General features: G+C 44.9%; 1 protein-coding gene across 4 annotated transcripts in view; it reads left to right on the top strand.

The window, feature by feature from the left end:
- Window positions 1-2,141: 2,141 nt before the first annotated feature.
- Window positions 2,142-23,454, top strand: part of fam171a2a (family with sequence similarity 171 member A2a) — a 405,278-nt gene continuing 383,965 nt past the window's right edge. For all 4 annotated transcript variants that reach the window (XR_015073442.1, XM_085966228.1, XM_085966229.1 and 1 more), the window contains exon 1: window positions 2,142-2,404. Coding sequence is in view for 3 of the 4 variants with exons in the window: in XM_085966228.1 (XP_085822354.1) it covers window positions 2,305-2,404 (100 nt within the window). In the remaining variant the exon portion in view is untranslated. The remainder of the gene's footprint in view (window positions 2,405-23,454) is intronic.

The following is a 23,454-nucleotide window of genomic DNA, read 5'->3' as shown; positions in this document are numbered from 1 at the left end:
CTCTTAAGCATCCTTGATTATAATCGCTCAACCATTGGTGGCCGTGCCTTCTGTTGCCTAGGCCCTAACCTCTCAAATTCCCTACCTAAGCCTCTTTGCCTCTCCACCACTCTTTCCTCCTTTAAGATGCTCCTTAAAACCTACCTCTTTGACCAAGCTTTTGGTCACCTGCCCTGATTTCTCCTTATATGGTTTGGTGTCAAATTTTTTTGTCTTGTAATACTCCTGTGAAGCGCCTTGGGACGTTTTACTACATTAAAGGCGCTATATAAATACTTGTTGTTGTTGTTGTGTATCTGATCACCTCAATCAATATCTATTCCTGCGGTCGCCAATCTCAACTGTATGCAATTCCTTTTTGAGGAGTTAACAGGCACCAATTACTTTCACTGAGAATCTGTCCTGTATATCTATTACTTTCTGTGAAAAAGCACTTGCATTTCTATAGCGCCTTTCATGACTTCTGGATGTCCGAGCGCTTCACAGCCAAAGAAGTACTTTTGAAGTGTAGTCACTGTTGTAATGTAGGAAACATGGCAGCCAAATTGTGCACAGCAAGCTCCCACAAACAGAAAAAAGAAAAAAACTTGCATTTATATCGCGCCTTTCATGGCCACCGGATGTCCCAAAGCACTTTACAGACAATGAAGCACTTTTTGAATGTAATGTAGGAAAAACCCCAGATTATCTGGTCATTATCACAAACAGCAATATGATAATAACCAGATAATCTGTTTTAGTGATGTTGGTTGAAGAATAACTATTTGAAAAAGTGCCGTAGGATCTTTTACATCCACCTGAAAGGGCCTTGGTTTAACATTTCATCCAAAAGGTGGCATCTTTGACACTTCCCCAGTACTGCATTGGAATGTCAGCCTGGATTTTGTGCTCAAGTCTCTGGAGTAGGACTTAAACCCACAACCTTCTGACTCAGAGGTGAACGTGTTACCCACTGAGCCACAGCTGACACCTAAAAAGTAAATCTTTCTTCTGTGTGGCTATGATTGGGGAGGAATTGCTCTTTGTAACCTACTCCCATCTTAGGTGGGTTCCACTAAAATGACACCATTTTAATTTGACCCCCTAGACATTTAGCCGTACTGCAGAGTTGCAGCATTGGATTATAAATCGAAATAAGATGAAGAATGAGGAGAGGCCATAATAAACTAAAGGGTACATTCCTAAAGTGGGTGAATGAACAGGGAGACCTGGGGGTTTATGTGCACAAATCGTTGAAGGTGGCAGGGCAGGTTGAGAAAGCAGTTAAAAAAGCATACTGGAGTAAATAGAGGCATAGAGTACAAAAGCAAGGAAGTTATGACGAACCTTTATAAAACACTGGTCCGGCCTCAACTGGAGTATTGTGTCCAATTCTGGGCACCGCACTTTAGGAAGGATGTGAAGGCCTTAGAGAGGGTGCAGAAAAGATTTACGAGAATGATTCCAGGAATGAGGGACTTCAGTTACGTGGGAAAAGCTGGGGTTGTTCTCCTTAGAGCAGAGAAGGTTGAGAGGAGATTTGATAGAGGTGTTCATAATCATGAGGGGTCTAGATAGCGTAGATAGAGAGAAACTGTTCCCATTGGCGGAAGGGTCGAGAACCAGAGGACACAGATTCAAGGTGATTGGCAGAAGAACCAAAGGGGATATGAGGAAAGACTTTTTTACGCAGCGAGTGGTTATGATCTGGAATGCACTGCCGGAAAGGGCGGTGGAGGCAGATTCAATCGTGGCTTTCAAAAGGGAATTGGATAAGTAGAAGAAGGAAAAAAAATTGTAGGGCTACGGGGAAAGGGCGGGGGAGTGGGACTGGCTGAAGTGCTCTTGCCCTCCTGTGCTGTAACCATTCTATAAGAACATTATGCTGTTCTCTTTGACGGGATCTCCGTTTGGTTCTTCAACCTAGTTCTGACGAAGGGTTTCGACCCGAAACGTTGACTCTGTTTCTCTTTCCACGGATGTTGCCTGGCCTGCTGAGTTTTTCCAGCGTCTTCTGTTGTTATTGTAAGAACAGTATTTCCTTTTTAAGGACAACTGGCTGATCGCCGCTATGCCAGAGTGGGACAGAGGATGGCGCTGGGGGAAGGATCCTGGGTTTTTTCCCCTCCCCTCTCAAGACACTAAAACAAACCATTACGCGATTTGCGAGCTGGATGCGGCTGGAGCGAAGGGGAGGAGGAGGAGGAGGGGGAGAAGAAGGAGGAGGAGGAGGATTCGGGATCAGCAGCCTCGGCGTGTTCCAGGGAATGTGGATGGGTGGCTGAGATCTCTCTGAGAGACGAATCCAGTGATGTCCCTGTAATAATGCCACCTCTTGCGGCTTTTAGACTCACCCTCCTGTGTTTGCTGGGTTGGAGTGTGTGGGGAGCCTTGGCCAAAACGCTGGCGCTTTCAATGGTGCAGGGTGAGTACAGCACAATGAACGCAACAAGGAACCGGGGGGTGGGGGGAAGAGAGAGAGAGAGAAGGAGGAATGCTGACTCGGTTCTCGCTTTCAGCCGCATCAAGATTGCATTGCTGGGTGGCCAGTCTCCAGTGTAGATTAGACAACGAGAGGAGGGTGGGAAGAAGAAGAAAATAATCCAAACTGGATGCACGGCACATTCATTTTCACTGCATAACAACTCTTCTCTTTGTAGGCAGTACGGCGGCAGGGGAAGAATGCCTTGAATGGTGCAAAAAACACCGATTGCGGGGGTGAGGGGGGATCCGTGTTGAGATGAACAATGACAAACGGTGCCATTACATTGCGGTGCCATCAATTCAACCAAGCCAGGAGGGGATGGGTGATTTTTTTTTGCTGATGTTGTCTTGAAGCCCCCCTCTATATATAAAATGGGGAGGTGAAACTACGCTGACGGTTGGGGGAGTTTCATCAGCTGAAATTGACAAGGGCGTGTGGATTTCAGCCAACGCGCGATCCTGTTGGTATTGTCAACAGGGTGTGTAACAAGCGGATGGGTCTCAGGCTGTGTCTGCTGGCTCGCTCTACCTGTGTTATGTTTACAATTTAGTCAAACGTATTCCCTTTTAAGCTGTGTGTGTGTATACACAAGATTTTTTTTTGCACTGTGCTATCTCTTAGTTTTATGTTCTAGGGTTAAGTGAGTAAAGGTCGGTGGAATGATGGGGAGGGGGGAACCCAGCCAGCATTGTCCAGTCTTGGGGGGGGGAGGGTCCAATGATCAGCCCCTGACAGAAACCATTTCGAATTGGCCCCAAATATCATGGGCTACCTCAGAATTAGAGAGGGAGGAAGAGAATTGGCATCAGTGGCGTTAAATTCGTTGTGTTTTCTTGTCGGTTTAATTTGCCTGACGACAATAACTTACAAATCAGTGCTGTAAATGTTTTTTTAATCTTAGATGCATTTTTATAATCCTTGCTCTTATCTACAATCGATGTTAGTGTCATTAAGGAGGGGTTCTAGCCAATGACTGTTTAAATCCTAGTTTAAGCTATTTTGACAATTACTTCCCCCTCTTCCTCCCCAGCCCTTATTCCAATATTTTGTTACCTGTGTTCCTTCACTTCCCCAGGTCACGCCCCCTTTACCTGACCGATTGCATGGCCCTTGGTCTCAAGCTTCAGTCAAAGCCCCCTTAAATGGAGCTGAGGAAACATAGAAACATAGAAGATAGGAGCAGGAGTAGGCCATTCGGCCCCTCGAGCCTGCTCCGCCATTCAATGCGATCATGGCTGATCATCCAAATTCAGTACCCTGTCCCTGCCTTCTCTCCATATCCCTTGATCCCTTTCGCCTTAAGAAATATATCCAACGCCTTCTTGAATATATTTAATGAATTGGCCTCTACTGCCTTCTGTGGTAGAGAATTCCACAGGTTCACCACTCTCTGGGTGGTGTTTCCCTTCCTTTGGGGGGAAAAGTGTCACCCATCTCTGCCTGACGACCTCCCCAGGTGGTTTATGTGAGACTGGATACTCGCTGTTTGAGGAATCATAGTGGGACGAGGGCAACTACATCCCAGTGCTTCGTTTCAATAGGTGACAGGGTAACGTTCTCCTGTGGTAATGTTTGTTTCAAATATTAGTATTTTGGTGAATCAGACAAGTATCTGCAGTGGGAAATGAGATGGGGAGACCTTTTGGGCTGAAACCTGGGATGGCAGGAATGACGTATGAGGAGAGATTGGGTCGATTGGGCTTGTACTCGGTGGAGTTTAGAAGAATGAGAGGGGACCTCATTGAAACTTATAAAATTCTGACAGGACTGGACAGCCTAGATGCAGGAAGGATGTTCCCGATGGCGGGGAGTCCAGAACCAGGGGTCACAGTCTGAGGATAAGGGGTAGGCCATTTAGGACAGAGATGAGAAGGAATTTCTTCACCCAGAGAGTGGTGAACCTGTGGAATTCTCCACCACAGAAGGCAGTAGAGGCCAATACATTAAATATATTCAAGAAGGAGTTAGATATATTTCTTAAGGCTAAAGGGATCAAGGGATATGGGGGGAAAGCAGGGACCGGGTACTGAATTTGGATGATCAGCCATGATCTCATTGAATGGCGGAGCAGGCTCGAGGGGCCGAATGGCCTACTCCTGCTCCTATCTTCTATGTTTTTATGTTTTATACTTAGCATTGTAGTGTTAAATCTACCACCCCTACCTGCCCCCAGGTATCTCCTATTCTGTTCTGAATGTGCTGCTTTATGTTGAGAGCTAGTTGTGTGGGTGGCCTGCACACTTGGGTATCTCAACCCAAATGCTCGTGGCGTGAGCTTGGGCAGTGTTGGGGTCATAGGTTATTTTGAACCTTGGAACCACAGTCAGACTCTATGGTGGAATCATCCCGACACCCATTGAGCCTTGTACTGGTTATGTTACTGGACTAGTAATCCAGAGGCCTAGACTAATAATCTGTAGAGTTCAAATTCCACCAAGGCCGTTCAAGAATTTGAATTTAGTTTATAAAAAAAAAAAATAATCTGGAAATAAACTGGTATCATGAAGTTACAAAAGCAAAATACTGCGGATGCTGGAAATCTGAAATAGAAACAGAAAATGCTGGGAATACTCGGCAGGTCAGGCAGCATCTGTGGAGAGAGAAACAGAGTTAACGTTTCGGGTCAATGACCCTTCGTCAGAACTGGAAAAAGTTAGAGATGGAACAGGTTTTAAGCGGGTGCAGAGGTGGGGAGAGGGGGGAGGGGAGGAAAGAACAAAAGGGACGGTCTGTGATAGGGTGGAAAGGCAGGAGAGATTAAATGACAAAAGGGATGATGTTGCAAGACAAAAGAAGATGGTAATGGGGCAAGTAAAGAAACAAAAGATGAGCCTAGAAGAGGTGTAAATGGGAATGGCAGAATCATCAACAGCTGCCATGGGCATCATGAAGTTACAACAGAAAACGCTGGAAAAACTCAGCAGGCCAGGAAACATCCGTGGAGAGAAACAGAGTTAAGGTTTCAGGTCGAAACCCTTCTGAAGAAGTGTTTCGACCTGAAACCTTAACTCTGTTTCTCTCTCCACGGATGTTGCCTGGCCTGCTGAGTTTTTCCAGCGTTTTCTGCTGTTATTTCGGATTTCCAGCATCCGCAGTATTTTGCCATTGGTATCATGAAGTTGTTTGATTGTCATGAAAACCCAACTGGTTCACTAATGTCTTTTGGGGAAGGAACCTGCCATCCTTACCGAGTGGGGCCTACATGTGACTCCCGTCCCACAGCAATGTGGTTGACTCTGAAGTAGCCGAGCAAGCAACTAAGTTGTCTTAAACCAGGGTAACTAGCGATGGGCAATAGGTGCCAGCTTTGCCAGCGACGCCCACATCCTGGGAATGAATTTTTAAAAATTACACATGTGCATTTTCCAATGTATAGCAATTAGGAATGGGAATACCATCTGATTTCCTCCATCCCATGAACGACAGTTGTACTGAACTTCAGTTCTACCTGAGATCCGCTAACTTGGTAATAGATCAGAGATTGAATCAGGAACCTTTTTTTTGAACTGAATGGCTCTGTTCCAAAGGGAAGGCCTACTTTTATACAGCAGCCTGTCATCAAGTAATAGGAAATCTCATCAAAGGAACTAAAATAATTGTACTTGACTCCTGCAATTAAAAATTAAACTGACGGCTGTAGTTACTCTTTAAAGAAGTCGTAGAATGGAAATCTAACTGGTGAGCTGCTTAATGCTTCCAGCCAAGATTTATTTAAAAAAGCAGTCTGCCATTCAGCAAAATCTCAGCAGGCTGGATCCAGTGAGTTATGCAAATATATCATCTGGTATGCATGATTTACATTCAGCTGTTGATGGTGCGGGCCCTGGATAAAGGACAACAGGACATTTGTGCTTGTATAAAGTAGTAGTTTGGTGCATACTGGCCTGAGGCTCCTTTCAAAGTTTGAGGAGGAGTTCTCTTTCCCCACTCCCCCACCCCATCCCAATTTCAAACAACAGCATTAATGGAATTAGAAGAGAATTGGTGAGTCTGGTTTGTTGAGGTTGCAGTATGCCCGACCCATCCAAGACCGTGCTGTGTATCCTGTGTTGAATAGTTGACACACGTGCCTCATCCCCAGCGCACAGAATTACGGACCCTCCTTTTTGGCCCATACAAAAAAAATGGGATGAAAACAAGTAATTGAAGAAGTACCTCTGTAGCAATGACTGATTTTTGAGATCACTGCACACCCATCAATTATTCTACCCAAGTCTAAATTCTGCAGCAATGTAGAAATCTTTCCTGAACAAATCACATCCTCTTAGTGTCAGCTGTGGCTCACCTCTGAGTCAGAAGGTTGTGGGTTCAAGTCCCACTCCAGAGACTTGAGCCCATAATCCAGGCTGAGACTTTAGTGCAATACTGAGTGAGTGCCATGCTGTTGGAGGTGCTGTCTTTTGGATGCGATATTAAACCGAAGCCCCGTCTGCCCTCTTGAGTAGATGTAAAAGATCCCATGGGACTATTTGAAGAAGTGCAGGGGAGTTCTCCTGATCTCCTGACCAACATTTATACCTTAACCAACACCTAAAACAGATTATCTGGTCAGATTATTTCATTGCTGTTTGTGGGTGCTGTGTTCAAATTGGCTGTCACGTTTTGTACATTACAGAAGTGACCACACTTCAAAAATAGTTAATTGGCTGTAAAGTGCTTTGGGACGTCCTGAGGCTTAGATTTTCAGTGCCGTGAGGCAGGCTTTTAGGCAGACGGGGGGCAAAAATCCCGAATTCAGGGGTCCCGACACCATCCCGCCTCCACGTAAGTTCAGAGGAGGTGGGTCCCCGCCCCGCACTGGGACCCGCCAACCCCAGGCGGGAAGGGATTAGTGCCAATTAACTGCCTGTTAACAGGTAGTTAACAGGCAGTTTTTAGCCTAATCCTTATTTTGAGGGGTGTCGTGTGGGATTCCCGACGGTTCCAAACCACGCCAGGTTAGAGCAGGCGGGCCGTCGGGTTGAAGGACTTGGAGGGGTCGCGATGTCGGTGTTCAGGTGAGTGATGGGTGCATGAGTGCAAAGGTAAGTGTGTATGGTGTGTCTAAAGTGTGTAAAGAAGTTTAAATTACCTGTACTTACCTTAACAGCCTTTCTTCCTGTAGGCGTCGGGAGTCCATCACTCAGTCGGCACTGAAAGCAAAATGGCTGCGATCTGTCAAAAGTGACAGCCTTCAGCTTTCATTGCCGGTGTGAGTTCTAACTGAGTCTGTGGAGAAGGACTCAAGACCTCTTGAAAGATGAAATTTCAGCCTGTGACGTCACCTGTTGCCGGGTGGCCCTTAATTGGCCTGCTGAGCGTGCTGGGTGGGCTCAACAAGGTCAATCAATGGGAAATCGCGTGGATTGGCCCGACGTCGATGTAGGCGGGACTAAAACCTGAAAGTTGTAGTCCCGCCTCCTTCCCGACAGCTTAATGAAAATCAACCCCTGAAATTAGCCTCACAGCTAGTTTTGCATGCAGCCCTGAAGTTAACAGTGTAGTTATGTACTCCAATTGTGTCAAGTGAAAAAAATAGGAACTGTTCAACAGAGCAGGATACTCACCTGTAAACCAATACAAATTCCATTGTTACATAGAGTCTACAGCAGGCCATTCAGTCCAATGGGTCTATGCTGGTATTTATGCTCCACATGAGCCTCCTCCCACTCATCTTCATCCACCCCTATCAGCATATCCTTCTATTCCTTTCTCCCTCGTGCTTATCTAGCTTCCTCTTAAATGTATCTATGCTATTCACCTCAACTACTCCCTGTGGTAGTGCGATCCACATTCTCACCACTCTCTGGGTAAAGAAGTTTCTCTTGAATTCCCTTTTAGATTTATTGGTGACTGTCTTACATTTATGACCTCTAGTTTTCGACTCCCCCACAAGTGGAAACATTTTCTCTACGTTTACTCTATCAAACCCATTCATAATCTTAAATACCTCTATCAAGTCACCCCCCTCGGCCTTCACTTTTCTAGAGAAAAGAGCTCCAAATTGTTCAGCCTTTCTTGATAAGTAAATATTCAGTTCTGGTATCATCCTTGTGAATCATTTTTGCACCTTCTCTGGTGCCTCTATATCCTTTTTCTAATATAGAGAGCTTGACAGGGTAGATGCAGGGAGGATGTTTCCCCTGGCTGGGGAGTCTAGAACCAGGGGTCACAGTCTCAGAATAAGGGGTCGGCCATTCAGGACTGAGATGAGGAGAAATTTCTTCACTCGGGGGGTGGTGAATCTTTGGAATTCTCTACCCCAGAGGGCTGTGGAGGCTCAGTCGTTGAGTATCTTCAAGACAGAGGTCGATAGATTTTTGAATATTAAGGGAATCAAGGGATATGGGGATGGTTCAGGAAAGTGGAGATAAGGTAGATGATCAGCCATGATCTCATTGAATGGTGGAGCAGGCTCGAAGTGCCAAATGGCCGACTCCTGCTCCTATTTCTTATGTTCTTACGTAACTGTTCACAGTACTCCAAGTGCGGTCTAACCAAGGTTCTATACAAGTTTAACAACTTCTCTGCTTTTCAATTCTATTGCTCTCGAAATGAACCCCAGTGCTTGTTTTTTCTTTTTTTATGGCCTTATTAACCTGAATCACTACTTTTAGTGATTTGTGTATCTGTACTCATAGATCTCTTTGCTCCTCTCCCCCATTTAGACTCTTATTATCCAAGCAGTATGTGGCCTCTTTATTCTTCCAACCAAAAGGCACCACCTCACACTTGTTTATATTGAAATAATTTGCCAATTAAACGTCCATTCTGTAAGTTTATTAATATCTTCTAGTATTTTGTCATAGTCCTCCTCCTTTGTATTAACTACACTCTCCAATTTGGTGGCGTCTGCAAATTTTGAAATTGTACTTACGATTCACGTGTCCAAATCATTAATGCAAATTGTGAGCAACAGTGGTCCCAGCACCGATACCTGTGGAACACCACTTCCCACATTTTGCCAGTCTGAGTATCTACCCTTAACCCTTACTCTGTTTTCTGTTTTGTAGTCAGCTTGCTATCCATTCTGATCCTTTTCCCCTGACTCCACATGCTCTGACCTTAGAGATGAGTCTACTATGCGGTACTTTATCGAAGCCCTTTTGAAAATCCAAATATACTGTATCTACTGCATTACCCTTGTCTATTCTTTCTGTTACTTCTTCAAAGAATTCAATAAGGTTGGTCCAGCATGACCTTCCCTTTTGAAATCTGTGCTGATTGTTCTTTATTATATTTTCGATTTCTAAATGTTTTTCTATTACATCTTTGAGTAAAGATACCATTATCTTTCCTACCATCAAAATTAAGCTAACTGGTCTGTAGTTCCCTGGACTTGTTCTGTCTCCCTTTTTTAAATACCGAAAGAAAGACTTGCATTTATATAGCGCCTTTCATGACTGCCGGACGTCCCAAAGTGCTTTACAGCCAATGAAGTACTATTTGAAGTGTAGTAATGTAAGCAATACGACAGCCAATTTAACAATGAGATAATATTCAGATAATTTTTTTTTTAATTGATGTTGATTGAGGGATAAATATTGGCCAGGACACTGGAGAGAACTCCCCTGCTCTTCTTCAAAATAGTGCCATGGGATCTTTTACATCCACCTGAGAGAGCAGAAGGGGCCTGAGTTTTACATCTCATCTGATCTGAAAAACTGCACCTCTGACCGTGCAGCACTCCACTGGGAATGTCAGCCTAGATTTTTGTGCTGAAGTCCCTGGAGTGGGACTATGAACCCACAACCTTCTGACTCAGAGGCGAGGGCGCTACCCACTGAGCCACTTCTAACACATAGCTGTCTGCCAGTCCTCTGGGACTATTTCCTTTTCTAATAAATGTTTTAATATATGGAATAGTGCCTCTGCTATCTCTTCTCTAACTTCTTTTACTATGAGTGGATGCATTTAATATGCATGGATACAATCTATCCGGACCGGGGGTTTTATCCTCTCTAAATTAGTTTTCAATTATCTCTCTACCCGTACCCCCCGCCCACATTTCTACCTTAAATGTCATTATATTTTTTTTGATTGCTTCTAATGTCATGTTCACCATTAGTCTTCCTGATAAATACGGAGGCAAAGTAACGATTCAATACTTCTGCCATTTCGCTGTCATTACCCGTGCGTTTATCTTGTGCATGTCTTAGTGGCCCTAGTCCTATCCTGATTTTTCTTTTGTTATTTATGTGTCTGAAGAAAACTTTACTATTTATTTTTATACTCTTTGATAATTTAATTTTGTAGTAGCTCTTTGTTTTCCACATAGTTGTTTTTTATTTCTTTCCTAACCTCTTCATATTCCCTTTCGTCATCCTCTCCTTTTATTGTCTATGTACTTGGCGTATGCCTTTCGCTTTCATATCAATTTTGACCGTATCTCTTTATTCATCCATGGTGTTTCATTACTGGCTATTTTGTTCTTGTTTTTAGCAGAATATATCCAAGTGACCGCCCTAATCTGTGCTTATCTTTAGGAATTTAAGAATGTTTGCACAGAATGAGTCATTGTAATGACACCTAAGGATAAACTGAATTGTAGCAGATGTAAACAGAGATTAGATCACTGTCTTATCGTTATGAGTAGAAGTGTGTGGGCTCTTGTGTATATGTGTAGCATCAATGATTGCCCTTTACTTTCTGCGGTGCCAGTTTTCAGGTAGACATGAGACCATCATATGAACCATTGGTTCTGGTGGGGAGATGAGCTGATACGGTACCAGTTCAGAAGAAGTTTGCATGACCACTGTCATATAAAAAAAATCATGTTTATTTAAGTGACTTCAGTGTCCTCTCACTTTCTGAATTAGACAGATATTGGTGGTATTTAAAATCTCATACAAAAGACGGCACCTCCAAAAGTGTAGCATTGAAGTATCATTTTAGATTTTGGAGTGAGACTTGAACCCCCAACCTTCTGATTCAGAGGCAAGTGTATTACCTCTGAGCCACAATGGGATTAGATGGTGGGACAATGTCATGTAGGATATAAAAGTCTAATACCTCATAGAGTGACGCAAAAAAATAAACTTCTAAAAGCTGAGAAGTGAAACCAATATGTATATTTTTGTACCAGCGGTTGAGCAGGTTGGAAATACAGTCATTGCAAACGTTGGTACTACAAACACTGTTTATACAGGGAATAGACTTTGGAGGGGAACATCATAAAATGACACACATGAAGTTATGGTGATGTAAGCTGCCTGGGGAAATCTTGAGCACGGTGCTAAAATTGTGAAGTGTTGGCAGATTTCATTATTATGTTTTTGTTTGTGTTTCTCACTAATGGGGGAAAAAACACCAACCGCACCTCCCTTTGAAGCATGCCTTTTGCACAGCACAGCTTCTAAGGATAATATTATGGGGCGAGGATCTGCTGCAAATTGTAGGTCAAATGTTCATCAAAATGTATGAGATATACTAACCGTACAGGAATTGTACCATTAACTGCTGATATCTGCCAACTATATGTACAGTCATGTTTGAACCTTGAGAATGAGTGTCGGATCAATTGTGGGAGAGGATCATAATACAAGTCCTCCTAATGGTCACATTTTCCAGCAGGGATCGAGGGAACCCTGTCCGATTTTCTTTTTCCCCCTTCCTAGAAGTGGCGCGGTGGGGGGAAGTAGTTGCGGGTGTGTGTCAGTGAGGTTTATTGTAATGTCTTTGCCACCATCCTGCTTGAGATTAGCGAGCTCAATACAGACCAGGGATCAAACCTAGGGTCTTCTCAGCATATAAGAACATAAGACGTAGGAGCAGGAGTAGGTAATTTGGCCCCTCGAGCCTGCTCCGCCATTCAATAAGATCATGGCTGATCTGATCTTGGCCATAACTCCACTTCTCTGCCCGCTCCCCATAACCCTTGACTCCCTTATCGTTCAAAAATCTGTCTATCTCCACCTTGAATATATTCAATGACCCAGCCTCCACATATGTGGCTGAAAAGCACACCATGCAGGACATCGACCAACAGCGATCCTGAATGCTGGTGTTCTAAAGAAACTAGCCAACCAATTTGGTGTCGGTGCTTGGCGGTTTGTTTACAGTGGAATTGGTTGTCGGAGCGGATGTAAATTTGGCGAATCTGGGCTTCAAATCCACCTCAATATAAAGCGAATAAATCTCTGCTTGTGGCTTAACGCCAAAACCAATGCAGAGAAGATGAGGGAAAGCAGGGAATTTGCTGTTGATCCCATTCTGCCTATTGCTTCTACTCTCTGCCTCTTGCTCTGCAGATAAATCTCCCTCCCCCACTGCCCTCAGCATAGACGTGCACGGAAAGAGAAAATTGACTTTGGAGTTTCCCATATTTGTTTTAAAGTTTTGCTAAGGTTTCTGTGGAGACACTGCTTAGAAATGGAGAATCGGTTGCCTTATAACTGCAGAATAAATTTGTACGGATTGAGCCTAGATTTAGATACTTCGATTCAGTGTAAACAGTCTGAACAACCAGAGCCAGCCTTTTAAATTAATTTTTAATAATTTCTCCAACAACTTTCTCCTCTAATTTCCTGAGGTTTTTTTTTGTTCTGGGGGATTTGGGAACGTTCCCTCCCTCCACAGAAAAATGTTTGCTTTGCTGACACTTTATTTGTTGTGTTTTCTGTCATTCCGCGCTCCCTGTAATTCTGTCATTCCAGCCAAAATAGTTTCTCCTTTAAAGGGTTCCAAATATTTTGAGTATGAAAATCAAAATAGTTGGATAGACTTCAATCCAACTTTTCACGGTTTCGGTCTTTTCACTGGGAAATCTCAACCCAGATGCACAAAGTTAATTTGTGAACTGTAAACATTTACAACATGAACCTACAATAATCCCAACCGACAGCACATTCCTCACTATCGTCTGCCATTGTCCGACCCCATGGTAACCCAGAAGTAGCCAGACCTACCTGTTTATAGGGGACGCTGATTTTAAATATTTTAAGTAGCTTCAGGGGAGATCAGAATGAGTCGAGATCATCAAAACAAAATCTGAGAACCAAGTTTTGATGAAGGGTCACATGAAACAGTAGCCTAGATTTTCCTCTTTTAGATACCCCTGTATTTTAAACATTTTCTGTTTTAAAGGCTTAACACATGGCAATTATCACTGGTCATTTAGTGGATGAATGCACAACAGGTTTGTACAGCAATCCTACATCTGTTATTTTAATATAGGCACTAACCTATAAACACCTCCATTTAAAATAGCAGGCAAAAGAATGGCGTACACTCATCAACATTTATTGCCAATAGTGACTTCTAGCCTACGGTGACCCTGTCAAGAAGGTTTATTTAATGTACTGCAAATAAAAATGATTACAAGGTCCCCTCCAAGTCACACACCATCCTGACTCAGAAGTATATCGCCGTTCCTTCATCGTCGCTGGGTCAAAATCCTGGAACTCCCTCCCTAACAGCACTGTGGGAGTACCTTCACCACACGGACTGCAGCGGTTCAAGAAGGCGGCTCACCACCACCTTCTCGAGGACAATTGGGGATAGGCAATAAAGGCTGACCTTGCCAGCGACGCCCACATCCCATGAACAAATAAAAAAAACATAGGGTATATAGCACAGAAACAGGCCATTTAGCCCAACCAGTCCATGCCGGCAATTACGCTCCACTCGAGCCTCCCCCTGTCTTTTCTCATCTAACTCTATCAGCATAATCCTCTACTCCCTTCTCCCTCATGTGCTTATCTAGCCTTCCCTTAAATGCATTATATTACACACTGAAATCATGGCTAAAATGTAAAGTGCACAAACATGGGGATAAATTTTCATCTTCATCTCTCCTGGCACAGAGCTTCCTGCATGGAAAGCCCTGGGCTGAATTTCTAATATAGGCTTCTGGTGTGAAAAGCTCTGTGCTGCCGGATAGGCACACCGATGTCAGTGTTCTTGCTCAGGCCAACATCCCCAGCATCGAAGCTTTGACCACGCTCGATCAGCTCCGATGGACGGGTCACATTGTCCGCATGCCCGATACGAGACTCCCAACACAAGCGCTCTACTCAGAGCTCCGGCACAGCAAGGGAGCCCCAGGTGGGCAGAGGAAACGCTTCAAGGACACCCTCAAAGCCTCCTTGAAAAAGTGTAACATCCCCACCGACACCTGGGAATCCCTGGCCCAAGACCGCACAAAGTGGAGGAGAAGCATCCGGGAAGGTGCCGAACACCTTGAGTCTCTTTGCCGGAGCAAACGGAAGCCAAGCGCAGGCAGCGCAAGGAGCGCACGTCAACCCAAGCACCCCACCCACCCACCCCTTCAACCACCGTCTGCCCCACCTGTGACAGAGACTGTAGGTCCCGCATTGGACTCATCAGTCACCTGAGAACTCAATTTTAATGTGGAAGCAAGTCATCCTTAGTTCCGAGGGACTGCCTAAGACGAAGAAGAGCAGCTGCTGGTACTGAGGATGAAAGGTTACCCCATGGCGAATAGGGACAAGCATGAGGAGCTGATATTTGTGCTCTCTGATGGGCCTGATTGACCAACTCCAGGATGGGGTTTGTAATCTGTTATAAAAAAGAAAGACTTGCATTTATATAGCACCTTTCACGACCACTGGACGTCTCAAAGCACTTTACAGCCAATGAAGTACTTTTGAAGTGGAGTCACTGTTGTAATGTGGGAAACGCGGTAGCCAATTTGCACACAGCAAGGTCCCACAAACAGCAATGTAATAATGACCAGGTAATCTGTTTTTGTTATGTTGGTTGAGTGATAAATATTGGCCAGCACACCAGGGAAAACTCCCCTGCCTTATATAGCCTTATTGATTATTACATTTAAAAAACTTGCATTTATATAGGGTGACATAAATCGTGCCATTTATGTAGAAAGGACTTATGAAATATACTGGGTAGCCTGCTGGTGGCGCTGTCCAGGGAGAGTATAAATACTCAGGCACGGGCCCAGCTTGCTCAGGGACTTTTGTAAACAGGAACTAGTGAAGGATAACTAGACTTCCATGTTGTGAAACAGTCGATTAAAGCTTTGTTTAATACTTTGACCAAGTGCCTAGTAGTTTTCTTACGTCACAGAATCACAGAATCACAGAAACCCCACAGTGCAGATAGAGGCCATTTCGACCCATCGAGCCTGCACCGACACATATCCCACCTGATCCCCGTAACCCCACGTATTTAATCCCCCTAACACTAAGGGTCAATTTATCATAGCCAATCAACCTAACTCGCACATCTTTGGACTGTGGGAGGAAACCGGAGCACCCGGAGGAAACCCACGCAAACACGGGGAGAATGTGCAAACTCCACGTCATAGGGTATTTCATGACCTCAGGACGTCCCAAAGCACTTTACAGCCAATGAAGTACTTTGTGAAATGTAGTCACTGTTGTAATGTAGGAAAACACGGCAGCCAATTTACGCACAGCAAGCTCCCACAAACAACAATGAGATGATGAGTTTTTAATATTGTTGATTGAGGGATAAATATTGGCCAGGACTCTCCTCGTGTTCCCCATGGATGTTGACCACTATAACACAGGTGGCATGGCTCTCTCCCTGGGTTCGACACAATAGCAAAGGGACCTTCAATCACAAGCGATCTGAAAACAACTTTCAAACTTGGTGTATTATGGTGCTGCACTCACATAAACAAGCCAACTGTCCCCATCACACATCACAGAAATACATTGTCATGCCAGTGTAATTTTTAAAATGATGTAAAACCCATTTCTCTGACGCCATTTGCTATCTTATTTCCAAAACTGTGGCAATTCTGCTGAAAGGCTCAAATACAAGCCGACTCGCACCAGAAGCATCTTCCTTATCTCAAAAAGTGGTTGCAGCTGGTTTTGAAAAGAATAAACCTTCAAGTAAGGTAACTGCCAGGCATATCCAAGAAAGACCTCCTGAGAAAAATGAAAACATTTTTAAAAGCTGCATTACTAAGCTTTATTGTGTCAAAATAATAAAAACTTTAGGGGCAAATGCTAAATAAACACCCTATAGCTGTGACACTCGAACCATAAATTAATGTTCAATACTTTTCGGCTCCAACTCGTGTCGCCTACCTTTGCCCCTGCCTCAGGTCATCTGCTACTGAAACCCTCACCCATGCCTTTGTTACCTCAAGGCGCAACCATTCCAATGCTCTCTTGGCCGGCCTCACACCTTGCACCCTCAGTGAACTGGAGCTCAATCAAAACTCTGCTGCCCGTATCCTAACTTGCATCAAATTCCGTTCACCCATTACCCCTGTGCTTGCTGACTTACATTGGCACCTCCTACAACCCTCCAAGATCTCGGCGCTCCTCCAATTCTGGCCACGTGTGCATCCCCGATTTTCATCGCTCCACCATTGGCGGCCGTGCCTTCAGCTGCCTCGGCCCTAAGCGCTGGAATTCCCTCCCTAAACTGCTCCATCTCAATATCTCTTAAGTGGCTCCTTAAAACCTACCTCTTCGACCAAGGTTTTGGTCACTTGTCTTAATATCTCCTTGAGTGGCTCCGTATCAAATTTTGTCTGATAACGCTCCTATGAAGCGCCTTGGGATGTTTTACTGCATTAAAGGCGCTATACAAATGCAAGTTGTTGTTGTTGTTGTAGAGACATCGTGACGCAATGTCATGATGTCACTACTTCCCGCACACACACTGGCTGGAAGCTTGCTGCCAGTCTGCGTATGCAGGAAGCCAGAGAACAGTCTGTTTACACCAAACTTGTTCCAGCGCGCAGCCGGTTAAGTGTGGGAGAGTGGCTCAGCTAGTTTGCTCTTCCAAGACCTGGACTGCAACTTTTGTTGTTTTAGTCCATGCCTAGGTACATAAAATACAGTCTGTTGTTGATGTCCATGGGTTTCCTTTTGGAAGAAGAACAGGAAAGTTCTCCCCGGCGTCCTGGGCCAATATTTGTCCCTCAACCAGCATTACTAAAATAGATTTTCTGGTCATTGTCACATTGCTGTTTGTAGGAGCTTGCTGTTTCCTACATTACAACAGTGACTACACTTCAAAAGTACTTAATTGGCTGTAAAGCACTTTGGGACGTCCTGAGATCATGAAAGGCGCTGTAGAAATGCAGGTTCCTTCCTTTTGTTCATATTACTTTGCGTATTTCTCATGGGTGTCAGCTATCTCAGAATGCGATTTCCTCTGTTATCTGGTGTGAAGACAGTCTAGCCAAGAAGAGACTCATTAATAGTCAGGAAATTAACTGTTTGCGGTAATGTGTAACTGCTTGGATACTGTTTATTAAGGATGATCTTCAAAGAGGCCCACATATTCCGGAAACCTTCTTGTAGTCTTTAATTTACCTCTTTTATGAGGAGTATTGAATAGGATTTCTGTCAGCAGTTACCCTGGTGAATCGTCACCAGAGACAGCGTTAGCAAGAATGTGTTGAGAAGAGACTGTAAGAAACAGCTTCCTGAATAGGGTATATTATTAACCCCTTGTGGACTGATTCCAATTCTACTGTGCTAGTACGATTGCAAAATACTGCAGATGTTGGAAATCCGAAATAACAACAGAAAATGCTGGAAAAACTCAGCAGGTCAGGCAACATCCGTGGAGAGAAATTTGAGTTGACATTTCGGGTCGAACCCTTCTTCAAAACTAGAAAGAAAAGAAAATAGATCGAAGGCAGGGCTGCGATCGGACAAAAGAAGTGAAAGAAACAAAAGAAGTAAAAGAGCTAGACGAGATGGTAATAGGCTGAGATTAGGTGCAAAGTGTACTGGCAGGGCAGGAGATAGCTGCCAGGTGTGAGAGAGAAACAAAAGGAAAGGGGGGGGGGGGGGAAAGGAGTGGAAAAATTACAAGCCGAGGTTATGATCTGAAATTGTTGAACTCGAGATTGAGTCCGGAAGGCTGCAGAGTGCCTAATCGAAAGATGATTTGCTGTTCCTCGAGTTTACGTTGAGCTTCCGTGGAACAATACAAGAGGCCAAGGATGGTGAGGTCCGAGTGGGAATGGAGCGGTGAATTAAAATGACAGGCGACCGGAAGCTCGGGGTCACCCTTACGGACTGAACGGAGGTGTTCCGCAAAGCGGTCACCCAATCTGCATTTGGTCTCCCCAATGTAGAGGAGACCGCATCGTGAGCAGCGAATACAGTATACTAGATTGTGAGAAGTACAAGTGCTGTGCTGTTTAGTATCTCACTGTGTGACCCTTGCTGGGACATCCATGTATGTCGACATAGGGTGAGAATGGGATCAGACTAGGCTGTGATATCACTGATGGCCAGATAGCCTGACAGTCCCGGAGACTCAGCCATTGAGACATGGCTGCCTGGGAAAGGTATTGCAGGGTTGTCAGCGCACCAACATGCATCTCCAGTTTCAGGAGAGGTAGAGAGAAAATTTGAGGGCAGGAAACCTCTGAGTATTGTGGGGACTTGCACAAGCAAGATTTCTACAATTTCTAAAATTATATGGATGGGTGGGATTCAGTGACTGTGTCAACGTACCAGTGACATTGCAATACCAGACGGAAAGCCCGTTGTATCACGGGTCCGGTTTGCTTAGGAAGGATTCTGAATTTGTGCCTGCCAGTTACTGTTTGACCATTTGTGCACAATAGCAGCACGAGTGCAGCTGTTTCCCAGGCACAAACAACCCCTCTTTGCTCACGGCCTCCTCAGCCGCTTTCCCAATTGCACATTGCAAACTTCAAAGGAAAGAGTCGCAGCAGTTGCCACAGAATGAATGCCTCACAAGTGTGCAAATACTGTGCGACTCAAAGCCATTAACCATGAAAATCTACTAACTGGCCAGTAGATATTCGAGGGAAGTTAGCGGTACGCCAGTATAACCTCATTTTATTTAAAGGCCCGGGAAACCTCCTGGAGGGAGACGCCACAGAAGTTTAACTACCTTTATTTTTATGGCGCAGTAAATCCATATATATGCGTTGAGCCACAATGTAAATGGTACGAGAATCAAACCATTAGGTTCCCTTCCCCGGCTAGGGTAATGCTTAAAGTGCTGCTGCACAGCTGTCACTGAATATTCATCCAGTCCTTTAAAAGCAATAGAGGCCCTTCATTCAGGCATGTGTAAGTGGTGCCCCAAAGCGAATGAAGAATTCTTGGGGCCTTGGCCTCTTTGCAACCCCCCCACTCTATTAACACACAAAACGTGGGGCTCCAAATTTGCCCAGGGAGAGGCCCCGTAGGACCTGCGTTAATCCGCCCGAGTGTTTCTTGCCCCAGAAAAATAGTGTATTCAGTCCGAATGGCACTTTTGATTTCCTGTTTGCTGAGATGGGATGATATGAAGAGGAATGGAGCGTTTTATATATCAGTTCCCACTACCCCTTTTCTATTACAGGGTGAGGAATCAAAGACTTGCATTAAAAAAAAGCCTTTCTTTCACGACCTCAGGACGTCCCAAAGTGCTTTGCCGTCAGTGAAGTTTTGAAGTGTGGCCACTGTTGTAATACAACAATAACAATGTAGGAAGGTGGCAGCCAATTTGCGCACTGCAAGATCCCACAATCAGCAATGTGATAATGACCAGTTAATCTGTTTAGGTGATGTTGGTGGAGGGATAAATATTGACCTGGACACCGGTGAGAACTCTAGTACAATAGCAAAATACTGCAGATGCTGGAAATCTGAAACAACAACAGAAAATGCTGGAAAAACTCAGCAGGCCAGGCAACATCCGTGGAGAGAAAATAGAGTCAATGTTTCGGGTGAGAACTCCCCTGCTCTTCTTTGAAGTAGTGCCGTGGGATCTTTTACGTTCACCCAAGGGGGCAGACGGGGCTTCGGTTTAACGTCTCATCCGAAAGACAGGCACCTCTGACAGTGCGGCACTCCCTTAGTAGCCAAGCCCTGTTTAATACAACTAAACGTGCACAAGCCTCTACATTCGCTGTTGTTTCAGAGTCATTGTGAATGCTTTGCTGGTGTAACAATGGCTGTGGGTGATTGCAACATTGCTTCACAGGGTGGCACAGATTTGGGTAGGAGCTTTTCAGCTGCTCAGTTCACTGGTGGCCATATATCATGTGCCATCTGATGACACATTGGGCAGGATTTTCATTGGGCCATGGAGGCGGGATTGGAGGCGTGTGGGGGGTTGAAATCGGGGGGCACGAACCCATCCTGCCCCCAACCCACCTCCACGCCAGTTTCAAAGGAGGTGGGTACCCGACCTGTGCTGGGACCCGCCTCCCCAAGGCAGGAAGGGGATTAGTGCCAATTAACTGCCTGTTAACAGGTAGTTAACAGGCAGTTTTTAGCCTAATCCCTATTTTTATTCCTGAAGTGTGGGATTTCCGACGGCTCCAAACCACGCCAAGTTAGCGAGGCGGGCCGTCGGGCTGAAGGACTTGGAGGGTTCGAGATGTCCGGTGTTCAGGTGAGTGATGGGTGCATGAGTGAAGAGGTAAGTGTGTTTGGTGTGTGTAAAGTGTTTAAAGAAGTTTTACTTACCTTTACAGCCTTCCTTCCTTCAGGTCTCAGGAGTCCCTCATCTCACCGGCACAGAAAGCAGAATGGCCGCGAGCTGTCAAAAGTTGCAGCATTCAGCTTTCTGTTCTGGAGAGATCTCTAAATCAGCCTGAGAGGAAGGAATTAACTTCGTATACAGATTGTCAGTGTTTGACAGCTTCAAAGAGCTGTCAAACGCTGATATTTCATCTGTCAAAAGCTCTTGACAGATGAAATGTCAATCTGTGACGTCACCTGTTGCTGGGCGGCCCTTAATTGGCCTGCTGAGCCCACTGGGCGGGCTCAACAAGGTTGATCAAGTGAAAATCACAAATCATTGGCCACAACCCCGAAAGTTGTAGTCCCACCTCCTACACGCCTCCAGAATCAACATCCAGCCCATTGTGAGCAAACAGCAACATTACCATTTGAGACAAGGCTGAAAACCATCTACTTTGGTTGTGCATGGTGCCTCCAACAGTAGCAGCACCACTGCCACACCTGTAATGGGAGCTTGGTGGTAATGGCTTTGAAGTTGGTGGCAAACTCCCAGTATAGATAGAGCATACTACCACCGTGACTGGATTACATAGCATAAAACAGCCTATAGCCCTACTCACTGTGAGCAACATCGAAGGAGGTCTGCTCGCATTCATTGAAAGTCTTCTGAAACCCAAGGAAGTGCTCACCAAGATCTGGCAATCCAATAAACGGTTCCCCTAATAGCTTAATGAGTAAATGTACCATAAGGTATCGATTCGTTCCCTTTCTTCCCCAGCTTTAATTGCTGAGATTCACACATAAATACTGTGGCCAAGAGCAGGTCAGAGGCTGGGTATTCTGCGGCAAGTGTCTCACCTCTTGACTCCCCAAAGCCTTTCCACCATCTACAAGGCACAAGCCAGGAGTGTGATGGAATTCTCTCCACTTGTCTGGATGAGTGCAGCTCCAACAGCGCTGAAGAAGCTCGACACCATCCAGGAAAAAGCAGCCCGCTTGATTGGCACCCCATCCACCACCTTAAACATTCACTCTCTCCACCACCGGCGTACCGTGGCTGCAGTGTGTACCATCTACAAGATGCACTGCAGCAACTCGCCAAGGCTTCTTCGATAGCACCTCCCAAACCCACGACCTCTACTGCCTAGAAGGACAAGGGCAGCAGGCGCAGGGGAACACCACCAGATCCAAGTTCCCCTCCAAGTCACACACCATCCTGACTTGAAAATATATCACCGATCCTTCATCGTCGCTGGGTCAAAATCCTGGAACTCCCTCCCTAACAGCACTGTGGGAGCACCTTCACCACACGGACTGCAGCGGCTCAAGGTGTCTCACCACCACCTTCTCGAGGGCAACTAGGGATGGGCAATAAATGCTGGCCTTGCCAGCGACGCCCACATCCCAGGAACGAATAAAATAAAACCTGTAGTGCTCCCAGCATCACACTGAGGTCAGATAATTGATCACAAACCAGAGCTATGCATAGACACAGAAACAGGCCATTCGGTACAACCAGTCCATGCTGCCGTTGACCCTCCATGCGGGCAAATAGTTCTAATTACATTTACCCAGCCTGTTCCCACCTTCCTTCAAATCCTTTTCCTCCATCTACCTATCCAATCTAATCTTGACTGTTGACATTGTTTCTGCCTCAGCCACTAACCCCGGAAGTGAATCCCGCAGCCTCACAAAGCTGGGACAATTAACTTACATTTATATAGCGCCTTTAGTCCTGTATGGGTCAGCACCACAGTACGAGGTGCATTACCCCCAGGCCATTGTTTAGCTTTGATTATGGACTACCGCAGTGTGCATGCCCCTGATACTGTAGCATTTTCTCTACGCTTGTCTAGTTGAGAACAGTAATAGTCATCAGCTTTGGTATTTTCTCCCCTTTTACCCCAGAGTAAATTGTCTCATACATATGCAACTTGTGCATGTGATGTCCTTATATATGAAGGGCCTGGATGCCAGCCTAATAATTCCATGCAAATGGAAGGCAAGAATGATTCAAAGCAGCAGACAGAGAGTTTGGTCTGCTTGCGTGCAATCTCCATATGTTTAAATCATGTCACATTTTCTTTGTCTAAATGGATCTTTTTAATGAGACACAGCAAACATTTGTGATGAAAACAGAACCCGAGTAAGTTGTTAATTATTACAGCTTTACTAGTGCCAGTACTGCGTACTGCAGCTGTGTGTGAGCAAGAGGAATAGGAACACAAGAACAGTGAAGGATGGGAAAAGGTTATTCATTCCATCGCCGCACATCCCTCTCGTACACTAACACTTCCATTAAAGCAACAAGCCCCTCATATTTTACTCTCTACTACCCTGTGCGACAGATTATTCTAAACATTTAACCCCTTTCGAGTAAAGGCGTTCTTCCTAATATCTGTTTACTTTTCACAAATTTCAATTTATGTCCCTTCCTGGTTTTATTTTAAGTAATATTCTGTGTTTTACTCGATCCTGTTTAATATTTTAGATATCTCAGAAGGTTTCTCCTTAACCGTTCCCTCTCTGTAATCAGTCACCCCGTTCGGTTTAGTCTTTCTTGCTCTTTACTTCACGCTCTCTAGTGCTTGTATATGT

This window comes from Somniosus microcephalus, chromosome 24 (assembly GCF_052327205.1).
Source record: "Somniosus microcephalus isolate GS21.2 chromosome 24, FLI_Smic_1.0, whole genome shotgun sequence".
Taxonomy (NCBI): Eukaryota; Metazoa; Chordata; class Chondrichthyes; order Squaliformes; family Somniosidae; genus Somniosus; species Somniosus microcephalus.
This window is presented reverse-complemented; position numbering and strand designations above follow the sequence as displayed.